This window comes from Sorex fumeus, unplaced genomic scaffold, assembly GCF_029834395.1.
Source record: "Sorex fumeus unplaced genomic scaffold, SorFum_2.1 ptg000006l, whole genome shotgun sequence".
In the NCBI taxonomy this organism is placed as follows: domain Eukaryota; kingdom Metazoa; phylum Chordata; class Mammalia; order Eulipotyphla; family Soricidae; genus Sorex; species Sorex fumeus.
The window spans coordinates 41360584-41373601 of record NW_026606063.1 but is presented as its reverse complement, the minus strand read 5'-3'; the positions used below and the strand labels follow the sequence as shown (position 1 = coordinate 41373601).

Genomic DNA, 13018 nt, shown 5'->3' with positions numbered 1-13018 from the left:
GAACTGGTATCCAGTAAGTAAGGAACATGCCATTTGAAGGGTCTAGGGGGTGGTGGTAGGGGAAGGACGGGAAGGGGGCAACATCTGTAGGAGAGATAAGACGTCACCCAGGGGGGAGGAGGTGATGCTGGAGGGTGGTGAGGTGTTCTGTCTGGAACCCCAACCCCATCGGCAACAGTACTGTCGATCACAGTGCGGTCACGGTCCTCCCGTTGTTCATCGATTTGCTCGAGCGGGCCTGTGTTTGTTACTGTGTTTGGCATATCGAATACATCACAGGTAACTTGCCAGGCTCTGCCGTGTGGGCGAGCCAGGCTCTCCGAGAGGGGCGGAGGAATCGAACTCGGGTCAGCCATGTTGGCTGCGTGCAAGGCAAACGCCCTACCCGCTGTGCTATCGCTCCAGCCCTGCTATTGCTCTGTATAAAAAGCCTCTTGTAGAAGCAAACTGCTAGGGTGGAGGCAAATGGATTTGGGGAGGGGGTATTGGTGGAGGCAAGTGAAGGGGATGGGTGTTAAAACCTTGTATGCCTGAAACCCAATCATGAATAACTTTGTAATTTCACAGTGACTATTTTTTTTTCTTTTTGGGTCACACCAAAAAGAAAAAAAATCTCCGGCGATGCACAGGGATTACTCTTGGCTCTGCACTCAGGAATTACTCCTGGCGGTGTTCAGGGGACCACATGGGATGCTGGGAATCGAACCTGGGTCGGCCTCGTGCAAGGCAAACGCCTTACCGCTGTGCTATCACTCTATCCCCAGTGACTACATTTTTAAAAGATTAAAAAGAGCAGCAGAAGCAGCTCCTGCATCAGGGGCCAGAGAGACAGTAGAGCAGATAGGGTGCTTTTATGCACGTGGCAGCCCCCGGGTTCACTCCCCGGCAGCCCCACTCAGTGATTCCTGAGTGCAAAGCCAGGAGTAACACCTATGCACAGCCAGGTGTGGCCCCAAAACAAACAAAGCAGCAGCAGCAACTCCTGCAGCAGTTCCATACGGGGTGCTGGGGTGCCGGTGCCAGGGCGGTGGGGGGTGGGGGAGACCTAAGGGCGGTCTCTTTTTCCCTTTCTCTCCTTTCCACTCACCTTGTCCTTGCCAAGAGTTAGTTATTGGATCTGATTAGGTGCCAGACAATGCTTTCAGCATTTGTGTGTGTTAACCTTGCAGCACTGCCCAATATCTAATCAGAGATTCAAGGAGTACCATTTTCTGCATTTATTCTATAATCTACTTAGAAATGTCTTCCAGATTAGTAAATAATACATATTCAATAGCTGTCTCTGTGTAAATGGATGTATACTGTGTGCGGTCCAAGTCTCAGAATAAATTATCTGACTAAAAGCACCCTGTGTTCAATTATGATACATTTCTTCCCTCCACTAAAATATTTTTAGGTCACTGAGTACTGACGCTCAGAATTTCCAGAAGGTTTTGCCCAAGCACTCTTTCTGCTTCTGGATGGAGTCAAAGAACTAGCAGTGCTTATATTATAGCTTAAAATATGGTATTGGCTTTTGGGGTGGAGTCTCCCTTCTCTGGTACTTAGCTCATTATCATTTGTTCCAAATGTTATGGAAGCAAAGCTTCTTAAAACTCTGCTTGCCAGGTCGTCAACCAATTGTCAGCAACTGGTCCAGCTCTTCTATGAGTTATTTATTTGTTTTTTTAAAAAATTATTATTATTTTGGCTTTTGGGGCCACAGTCTGTGGTTCTCAGGGTTACCACACTCAGGGATCACTCCTGGAAGTGCTCAGGGGACTATATGAGATGCTAGGACTTGAACCCGGGTCAGCCACATGCAAGGCAAGCACCCCTACCCACTGTACTATCTCTCTTGCATCCATGTGTTATACTTATTGAGAGATGTGGGTGCGTTTGGGTAATTCATAGCATGTGAAACAGAGCCTACAAATGAAGGAGTGGCAGGGCCCATGAAAGGCTTCAAAAGTCCTTGTCACAACTTCCTCTAGCATTTTCTGGGCAAATGAGAAAGACAAAATTTCTCATGCATCCATAGCCAAGCCCTCTGCCACCTTACCTTGTGTCACTTTGCTCTGTTTTCTTTTTCTTTTTTAATAATTTTTTTAAATTTTATTGAATCACGGTGAAATAGAGCATAACAAAGTTGTACATTTTGCTCTGTTTTCTTCATACTTTTCTCCATTTCTCATACATAGCACATTCTTTGTGATCCCAGGGCCTTTGCATGAACAATCCTTCTACCTGAAGGAGTTCTCTTCCACAACTTAGACGGATTAGCCCTTCTCCTCATTCTGATCTCAGTGCTGATGGTCCCAGATCCACAGCAGCTTCTTCTTGGTAACTTCCTTCTTCTTCCTTCACACCAAGGTCTGGCACACTTTCTGTGAAGGACCAAATACTAAGTATTGTCAGCTTTGGAGCTGTACCATCTCTGTCTGTCATGATTACTCAATTCCATTCAAGAGTAAATGACTCAAGGGTAAACAGAATGTTGGCGACTGCACCAGCAAGCCTTATAAATCCTGAAATTTAAGTTTCATATAATTTTCACATCATAAAACATTATCTTTTCTTTTCTACCCTTTCCTTTTCATGTGAACCATTGAAAATAGTAAACCACCCTTAGCTTTTAGACGGGATAGAAACAGGCTTTGGGCGGCCCAGGGGATGGCTCAGTGGCAGGTGAGAGCCTTAGAGTTGGATCCCCAGTGCTACCCAGACATGTGGGGTACCATCCCCGCAGTGCTGCTGTTTGGCATGCCCAGTACCACGAGTGAGTGTGTGAGCTGACCACTGAAATACACTGGAAAGGGCTTGAACCCCTGTGTAGTGTAAGTTATGTCTGCAGTGAATGATAGGAACAAGGAAGAAAGGGACTGGGCTTAAGGAAAGATGAATGATGAACTTAGCTAACCCTGGTTTAGTTGATAGTGAAGCAGGTTAATGGGGTAGAGAGGTTGCTAAACAGAATGAGTACATGCTTTGCAAGCAGGAGGCCCAGTTCGGTAGCCAGCACTGCCCCATCTCCCTTGTACCGCTAGGAGCGACTCCTGAGCCTTGGGCTGAATGTAACCCCTAAAGTCAGTTGTGCCCCCTACCTCCCAAAAAACCTAATAACATAAATGTATTAAGAAAGATTTTATTATTCTTGGGGAATAATAATTGGACAGAGCTCTTTAGAAGGGTTGTCCAGGTCTGTGCTTTTCCAAACCACTGTGCAGACAGATATTTGGAAAATCCTGTGAAAATGGAGATTCTGGAAAGCAATCTGGAGGGGAATCTGAGATTCTGCATTCTTAGCCAACTCCCAAGTGATGCTTAGGTTTATGTTTCTGGGATGATTCTTTGAGTGTCCAGGATCTGAAATGCTTAGCAAATGGACCTCATCTAGAGAGGACTTAGAAACAGAAAGCTTGTCAATATGAGAATTCTTGAGAGTCTTAGCCTACAAGAAAGTTATTTCTTGTGTTCTGAATGACTGGATGAATGTTTGAGTCATGTTCTTGATGAAGGAAGGGGTGCTGTAAAGGAGTCAGGGCAAGGCTTAGTGTGAGGCTGTAACTTGAAGGGTAGCACCATGAAGTCTCACGACATGGTAGTGAAAGGGGTAAATGGGAAATCAAGAGTCTAATACTGATGGGACCCCTGGCCTGTCTTTGAGCCTATACACATATGTTCACACATAGAGTGGATGCCAGAGCTCAGGGGTTACTCCTGGCTTTACACTCAGGGATCACTCCTGGTGGTGCTCAGGGGACCATATGGGATGCTGGGAATTGAACCCAGGCTGGCTGTGGGCAAGGCAAACACCCTACCCGCAGTGCTATCGCTCCAGCCCCATCAATCCCTTTCTTTGATGAGGCCCCTTTCTAGTCCACTAAAGCATGCAGTTCAGAATGTGGGTCTGCTAAGTGACCAAAGAAAGATGAGTGGATAAAAAAGTCATGAGTACATGTATACAGTGGAATATTGTGCTGTTCTAAGAAAAGGTGAAGGTGAAATTATGTGGTTCACTGCAATGTGGACAAAATTGGAGAATACAGGTGGGTTTCGTGATCAGTGAAATAACTCAGAGGGAAAAGAAAAAACTTTGAAGGATCTCACACATCTGTGGTATATAGTGAGACAAAAAAAAAAAAGGGAAATCACAGTATTAAGCAACTTCAAATCCTTGACCTTGGATTACAAAACCAAGCAGTGGAGGTCTGGGGAGGGGAAGGATGTTGACAAGTCAACAGGTGACTTCACAACAGTTGTGGGGATTGTGGGCACTTGGTGATGGTGGAGTGTCGTCACTTGGTTAAACTAGAACAAAATTAACAATTAAAAAAATTCTGGGTATGCCTCTAGTACAGATAATGTTATGTTCCCTTGACCAAAGAATAGGAATTATTTCTGTAATGTGTGTTCCCAAACAGAAGAGCGATAAGATCAAGTATTTTGCTGGCCTCGTAAACCTAGCCATTCAAACCGTTTCTCTTTACTTATTAGCCTGGCCTTGGTGTCTTTGGCTAATCAATAGCTGACCTTTTGAGGAAACTGAGTATCACTTATCCATGGCTTAACTTCTTGCTACCTGTAGGATATCTAGATTAACAATTCTAATAACAATTTACTCATCACAGTCATTTCCTCTCTCTTATCACAGAGAAACTTCTGCTCCTGTGACTGAACTCTGATCTGGAAATTAAGTCATGGCCATGGTAAGTGGGGGAGCCTCGCCCTCCCGTGCCAGCCACAGACAGGTACCAGGTGTGTAGACTTATGACTATTGTCTCATTTGGAAGGCTGTTTGCACAGCACGGGGGAGGGAAGAGGAAATGGAACAGCAGCTTGATTTCTTTCCGGGGTGGTGAGTACCTGGACCCTGAAAGTTAACACAGAGAGTGAATCCTTTGAGTTCTTTAACATCCCGAGATGCAGAAACAATGTATGCTTTTCTTTCTGCAGAAGTGTTGCACATTTCTTGTAGAAAATTTCGGCCAAGATAAAGGAAAACTCCCAAATCTCAGATTCTCCTACCAATGATTACCAATCACTTCACAGAACCTGATATGGGGCATTGTGCCCTTGATATTTGATGTAACCCCATTCTCCCAGGTTCATCTAGAAGGGTTTTCTTAGCCATATGGACTTGTCCTCCTCCTGCTACTTTGATTGGATTCCTCCCAGTGTGGTTATCTGATCTTTGGGACTGGTGGGAAAACTGATCCCTTCAAGAGTTTCATAAAGTTCTAAGCTGCTGTGGAAACTGAGCCTCTTAGCTGCACACCCGGCTCCCCCCGCCCCTCCCTAGGCCAACCATCTGCTTTGCTTCTCTCACCCAAGGGAGGTTTCTGAATAGGCATGTGGTTTGGATCTCTGGTCATCTGGGAAGAAATGATACAAATAGAATCGGATACCTGTAGAGGAACTAGATGCAGCTCCAGATGTCTTTAGAAAGAGGAACATGCGATTCAATCAGCTTAATCAATGGCAGTACTCCTACATTTAAAAAAAGAAAGAAAGAAAGAGGGACATGTAAATGATCCTAAATGAATAATGATCTGCTCTTCATTAATTATTTTTTGGTGCCAAATATCAAACCCAGGACCTCATATATAGTATGTGAGACAAGTACTCTAATTATGAGCTATGTTTCCAGCCCTTATGAGAGAGAGGATTTGAAAGTGAAAAAACAATGTAAGAAATAATGACATTTAAAAAATTGATTTCAAATTAATGGGGAGGGGTGAAGAGAAAGTACAGCAGGTCAGGCACTTGCCTTGCGTTTATTCAACCTGACTTTAACCCCTGGCACCACATATGGTCCCAGAGTATCTCCAGGAATAACACCTCTGAATACAGAGCCAGGAATAAGCCCTGAGCACAGCCTGTTGTGATCCAAAAACAGACAAAAAAAAATTAAAGAGGAATAATTTACATGTAGTGAAAGGTTCAACTGTCTTAGGTTAGATGAGTTGTACATACATATGTTTGTATGTATATGTAATTTATTTCCCTATTAAGACAAACCATGTCATCATACTCCCCACTTGTCCCCAGATATGTGCTACTGTTTTGCCTAATCTAGGATTATTAGTTTGATCTGTTCTAGAACATTCTACAAATGGAATCTAGAGTCTATGTGTTCAGAATTTTTGCAAGTTATCAGTGCTGCTAAATTTCATCAGTTGTTACTCCACTGTTTTTTATTGCTGAATAGCATTCATTGAATTGCATGTCAATCTTTTTAACATTTACCACTTTTATTATTATTTTTATTGGGGGTGGGAGGGTCTGGGCCACACCTAGCAATGTTCAGAGGTTACTCCTAGCTCTGTACTTAGGGGTTACTCCTGGTTGTGCCCAGGGAACTATATGGGATGCTGGGGATTGAACCCAGGTCAGCCACATGCAAGGCAAGTGCTCTACCCGCTGTATTATCGCTCCAGCCCCTCGTGATTATTTTTAATAACTAAAAAAATTTTCATCTATTATGATGTATCACCCATTTCTAGTTCTTGTTTTTGTTGTTCTTTCCCATCCTCCTGTTCTCTTTGCCTGCGACCATACAAAGCCGGTCTCGGATGGAATCCCTGCCTTCCCAGCACCGGTAATGGGGCATCGTGCCCTGGAATTTAATCAATACAGACACTTTAGGGCTCACCCTAAAGCTTATCTTTTCCTGAAAAAAAAAGCCCTCACTAAAAATGCTTATTGACAAACTGAGCCATTCTTGCAAATCCCTCTATCGATCACCTTGTCAGATATTAACCTTAATCACGTAAGTGTCCTTCAGTAATGCAGTTGGTTTTAAAGTCAAATGCAATATTTGAGTATCAGCTACACCTTTTTCAATAACAAAGTTCCTGAAGCATCTGACTCAGAAAACTGTCTCATGTTTGGACCAAAGACTGAGTGAGACCTTGTAGGAATTTTGATGGCAAATCACCAATTTGCTTATTACTACTGACTTACTGTAGAAGGCAAGAAGAAAGATGTGGAACCAGAGAGATAGTACAGCAGGTAGGGTACTTACCTTGTACATAGCCAACCTGGGTTCGATCCCTGGCATCCTATATATCCCCTGAGTTCTACCAGGAGTGATTCCTGAGTGCAGAGGCCGGAGTGACCCTTGAGCATTGGCCAGGTGTGGTCCAAAAAACAAAAAAAGAAGCAAAATGCCTTTTGGTTATTTCTTAGGCTTTAACTGCAGGAGAGGATGCAAGAAGACAGTCTCCTCAGAGAAATTCTCACACGTGGCATGTCCCAGTTAGGTCCAACACAGCCACGACAGATGGAGGGACCCCAGAACAGGGACATAGAGCTGAGGGTGACTCAGGGCTTGGACTCACTTACTAGAAGCCTTACACTGTTGTGTTTAACATCTTGGCACGGTCATCCGTGACCTGGTCAGCTATGGCACAGTCAGCTAAGGCACGTCATTGTTCAGTCTCAGAGTCACTCCTCAGAATAGCTGCTCCCAGGCTTCTCCTCCTGCACCAGATCCTTCCTCACCTCCCTGCGTGGAGGGGAATGTGCTGGCTGACTCGCTTTCCTGTCCACTGCCTGCTGCTTCCCATGACCAAGGACCTGAGCTCACTGGAGAAGAACCTGCTCTCTTCTTGGCTCCTCGATTAGCGTGGGCCCCCGGGGAGGCGCCTGAGTGTGTGCTGAATGAGATGCTACCTTAGTCACAACGTTTCTCCTTGTGCCCAGGCAACCAAAGGAGGGACTGTCAAAGCTGCTCCAGGATTCAACGCCGTCGAAGATGCGCAGAACCTAAGGAAGGCCATGAAGGGGCTTGGTGAGTGTCCGCTGCAGGCGAATGCAGCCTGGGAGCCATGTGCCCCGGCCATACAGCGGCTCTGGCTGAGGGTGCTCATCAGTGGGTCTCGCTTGAAGGAAGTGCAGTGGGGGAGCTTGAGGATGTGGCCAAGTGGTAGAACACGTGCGTTACATGTGTGAGAGCCGGATTCGATTCCTACCACCACATGGTACCTGGAGCACTGATCTGAGAATAGCCTGAGCACCGCTAGGCGGGGCCCCCAAACACTTATTGAATATTTAGGTAGTACTGGGCACCATACTAAGTAATTCACTCAGTTGCTTTTTTGTTGTGTGTTTTTTTTGTTGTTGTTGTTTGTTTGTTTGGTTAAGTTTTGGGGTGGGGGTGGCTGCTGTTGTTTAGTTTTAGAGACATTTAGGAACACATCTGGCAAGGCTCAGGGCTTTCTCTTGGCTCTGTGCTTAGAGATCACTCCTGGTGGGACTCGAGGGATCATATGTGGTACCAGGCATCGAACTCTGGTCAGCTGCATGTAACCGCTGTACTCTCTTCAATCCCTCAATTGGTTTATTTTACACTGGCAGTGAGTTGTGATCAATCACTCACCTTTTTAGAAAAGGAAATGCATACTCAGTAAAGTCCATTCTTTTGTTTAATGGGATACACATATTAACAGAGAGGCAGAGACTCAAATCTAGGGTTTGTTCCTGCCCTGAAAAAAAATAAAACAAAAAGTGCAAACCCTGGGCTGGAGTGATAGCACAGCAGGTAAGGTGTTAGCCTTGCACGTGGCCGACCTGGATTCGATTCCCAGCATGAGTCAGAAGTAACCCCTGAGCACTGCCAGGAGTAATTCCTGAGTGCATGAGTCAGAAGTAACCCCTGTGCATCACCCAGTGTGACTCAGAAAGCAAAAAAAGAAAAAAAAAAAAAGGCAAACCCTCTGAACAAGGACCTCTTAGCAAGCTCTCTGCGTGTTTGGGTGACTTTGATATCTGCCATGAAACTTGTTTTTTCATTCCTTTCTCAAACCACATCCATTATCTCTGCTCCACCCCAGGCACTGATGAAGATGCCATTATCAACATCTTGGCCCACCGCAGCACTGCCCAGCGCCAGGAGATCAGGACAGCCTACAAGACCAATGTTGGCAGGGTAAGTGCCACCTCTCGGGCTCTGTGCCATGATGGACTCCGTTGCCGCTAGACCTACCCAGGAAGCAGTTCCCCCTCTAGACTCCCAAAGTGGCCTTGAGTTTATAAATGATCCTCTTGAGAAGAAGTTTCATGTCAGGTTTTTCTTTGTTGCTAACCGGAAGTGATTCCAAGGAACTCTTGATTCATAGAACTCCAGATGAAGCTTGGTCTCTTGTTATCCTAACATCATAGGAACTTGATTGGAGGACTAAACAGCCAGACTTGTTTCCCTGGGCCTGACCCAGCTTCTTTTAGACCACTGTGGATAGTCACCCCCTAGTTAAATATGGCTAGCATATTTAAACTCTGTTTATTCTAACAGACTCTCATGCCATTTAAGGTCTATTTTTTTTTTAATCACTGAGGGGCTGGAGCTGGGTTCAATCCCCAGCATTTCATATGATCCCCTAAGCACCACCAGAAGTAATTCCTGAGTGCAGAACCAGGAGTAATCCCTGAGCATTGCTGGATGTGACCCAAAAAAGCTATATATATATATATATACATATATATATATATACACACACACACACACACGTGTTGTGTGTGTGTGTGTATAAAGAATCACTTTGAGATAGAGCATTACAAAGCTGTTCATAATTACATTTCAGTCATACAATGTTCCAACACCCATCCCTCCACCAGTATAATTTCCTAGTACCAGTGTTCCCAGTTTCCCTCCCACCCTTTCAAGCTACTCCCAACCCTGCCTGCCTCTGTGGCAGGCATAAGGTCTATTTCTGTTCTTCCACAGAAACTGCTTTTGTTTCTTTTTTTTTTTCAATTTGTTAGAAATGATTTTTATTTTTATTTTATTTTTTAAAATCATTACTATTTTTTATTGAATCACTGTCAGATAGGCCTTTACAAAGTTGTTCATGAAAATTATTGCATTTATAGAACTTCATGAGCAACACTGTCAACCAATTTTTAAATCTTTTTTTTTCTTAAATTTTTATTAGTGAAACACCATGAGGTACAGTTGTAGACTTACAAAAAATTTTTTTCATTTTCTTAACTGTCTTGTGTTTTTTTTTTATTTATTAAAAAAAGTTTTTGATAGTGAGACATCATGAAGTACAGTTGCAGACTTACACATTTTTGTGCTTGGATTTCAATTATACAATGATCAAATATCATCCCTCCACCAGTGCCCATTCTCCACCACCACGGATCCCAGTATCCCTCTCACCCCGCCCCCACCATCCCGCCCTGCATCTGTGGCAGGGCATTCCCTTTTGTTCTCTCTCTCCTTTTGGGTGCTGTGGTTTGCAAAAGAGGCATTGAGAGTAGAAACTGCTTTTGTAACATGTGTTCGTTCTTATGAGGCTCCTCAATTGAGGGACACATCCTCAAATTCTCAAATGGAGCTTTAAGCTTCTGCTTATCTCTGCAAGCATTCAGAGGTTGCTGCCTCATCAGATTTTCCCCTTTCAGTTTGAACCCACACCCCTCCGGACCTTCCATCAGTCTCCTCAGTGATTTACTTATCAGAGTTGGCCCCCTTAGTCTTCCCACGTCACTGAAAAGCTTGCTGGGTGATCATAGAGCATCTTTTTACTGAGGAAATGTTGCCAATCAGTGTTTTTAGGCCCAAGAGTGTAGGAACCCTGTGATAAACATTCCTGTCCTTGCAACAATGGAGAGCTTGTCAGACTGAAACTGCTTTTCTCTTTTCCTCAAGAGGGGGGTCAGGCTGCACACCTGGTGGTGCTTGGGGGGCTACTCCCAGCTCTGTACATGGTTGGGACGTGTCATTCCTGGAAGCGATCTGGGAACCCGACAGTGCTAGGAACCCAACGGGGCCAGGAACCAGGGCCTCTCGTACGCAAAACTCGCACTCAGTTCATTGAGCCATCTCTGGACTCTGCAGCTGTTTCTTCTTCCTTTTTTGTTTTTTGGGTCACACCCAAAGAGAGAGGTTTGACTGTTTCTTCTCAGGCAGCCTTAAACTTGCAGAAGGAACTGGGCTGGCTCAGTAGATCCCCAGGGCCTTGCATGGGCACCATGGCTAGGCATCCTGGTAAAAAATGGAATTCTTTTGATCGGATTGCCCAGAGTATCTTGTAGGCATTCTAAACTTTTCTCCATCTTCAAATAAATTCAATCAGCACAAAGGCGAATGTCTCATGAACTTGAAATCTAAAGGGTATTGCCTCAAATGGTAGGGTTGATTATAAATTTCAGAGCTAAGCTAATGTGATTGGCTGCTTGTCAAGAATGACCCACACTAACATATTTGCTGAGAACCACTTTTTGTGCTTGTTCATTCATTCATTTATTCAATATCTATTGATTTAACATTAAAATATGCACATACAGTCTTGCAGTGCAGTATTGTAGAAGCAGACTTATGAGAATCAGAAGTTGGGACTTGAATAGCAACTCAACACTTCATGAGTCATTTAAGCTTAAGAAATTTATTAAATTCTCTGATGTATTCTAGGAGAAAATGTGAACAAGTGTCTTTGGAACTTGACCTTTTTCCAAATAATTTACATTTCTTTTCAGGAACTGAACCCTACAAAATGATCATGAATGATCACAAAGACACCACTAAATGCATACATTTATTGCATAAGCAGATAACTGGCTACAGAAATTGTATTAATTTTACAACATAAAAATTTCAGCAGCTTAAAAATGTCGTGTAAACATATTTAAAGTATTGTTAAGTTTGCAAACACGGTGAAATCAATGTCTCCAAGCTTTTCAATTTCAGGATCCTTTAGACTCTGTTACATTATTGAGAACTTTATTGAGGAGATTGTAACATATTTGATAGTTACCATATTACCATGAAGACATTTCTACATATCTGTTTGTTAACTTATTTTAAAAACAATGAACTAGGGTGGATAGTGTCTGGCTGATGGGCCATATAAAGCCCATCATTAGTTTCTGGTTCATAACTGGACAGACACAAATGCTTCTCAGTCCCTTTACCTTAATTGTATGACCTAAAAATATTGTTTAAAATATCCGTATATTGGACTGGGGCTATAGTATAGGGTGTTTACCTTGCATACTGCTGAATTATGTTCAATCTCTAGCATCTCATTAGGTCTCCTGAGCTCCATCAGGAGTAATTTTTGAGTGCAAAGCCAGGAGTAACCCTTGAGCATCACCAGGTGTTGCCCCCAAATAAAAAAACAAAACAAAAATATTCATATAGCCCTTTTCAGCAAAAGGATTCCACGCCCCTGCAATTACTACATCATGCATTGACATAGATAATTTCAATTACTATAGCTATATATTCCAAAACAAGAAAAGTAAGTGACAAGATTGATGTTAGTTTACATTTTGCAGATTTAACATTTCCCTTAATGGAAGACAACCAAATTTTCATGTCTGCTTCTACTTTCAGTTTATTGTGATAATGTGATTTTGGTTGAAGTATATGAGAAAAATTTGGTCTCTTCCAGATCTAGTTGGTAAGGGAGGAGTTCTTGTGGTGGCAGGAGAGAAAATATACAGATTAAGACTCATGCTTGCATGTGGCTGATCCCACTTCAATCCCCAGACCATCTGGTTCCCTGAGCATCAGTAGGGTGGGCACAGCTGGAGTGTGACCTGGTTAATCCCTGCACCACAGGCCTGAACAACATCACATCCTTGGGCCCATGCATTGAACTGAAGCATTTGAGACTCTCAGGGAAGGGCCACCTGGGGCTTCTGGCAGTGCTGGGAATCCAACCAGGGTCAGCTGCATGTCTTAACTATACCATCAAGTATAGTTAAGACCAGTGTCTTTTTGTCTTTTATTTATTTATTTATTTATTTATTTGCTTTTTGGGTCACACCCAGCAATGCTCAGGGGTTACTCCTGGCTCTGCACTAAGAAATTACTCCTGGTGGTGCTTGGGGGACCATATGGGATGCCAGGGATCGAACCTGGGTCGGCTGTGTGGAAAGCAAACGCCCTACCCACTGTGCTATCACTCGAGTCCCTGGAAGGAGTATTCTTAATAGCCTTTAACAGAAGCGTAGCTATGTCAGCAGCCTTTGAAAAGTTCCACTATATGGTTAGGAGAGCATATCCGTGTAAAGACAAGTGACATCT

General features: G+C 43.6%; 1 protein-coding gene across 1 annotated transcript in view; it reads left to right on the top strand.

The window, feature by feature from the left end:
* ANXA4 (annexin A4) overlaps positions 1 to 13018 on the top strand; it is a 57438-nt gene that overhangs the window by 21162 nt on the left and 23258 nt on the right. The window contains exons 2-4 of the mRNA XM_056125324.1: positions 4634 to 4688; positions 7687 to 7774; positions 8817 to 8911. Coding sequence (XP_055981299.1) covers positions 4680 to 4688; positions 7687 to 7774; positions 8817 to 8911 — 192 coding nt within the window. The 5' untranslated portion in view covers positions 4634 to 4679. The remainder of the gene's footprint in view (positions 1 to 4633; positions 4689 to 7686; positions 7775 to 8816; positions 8912 to 13018) is intronic.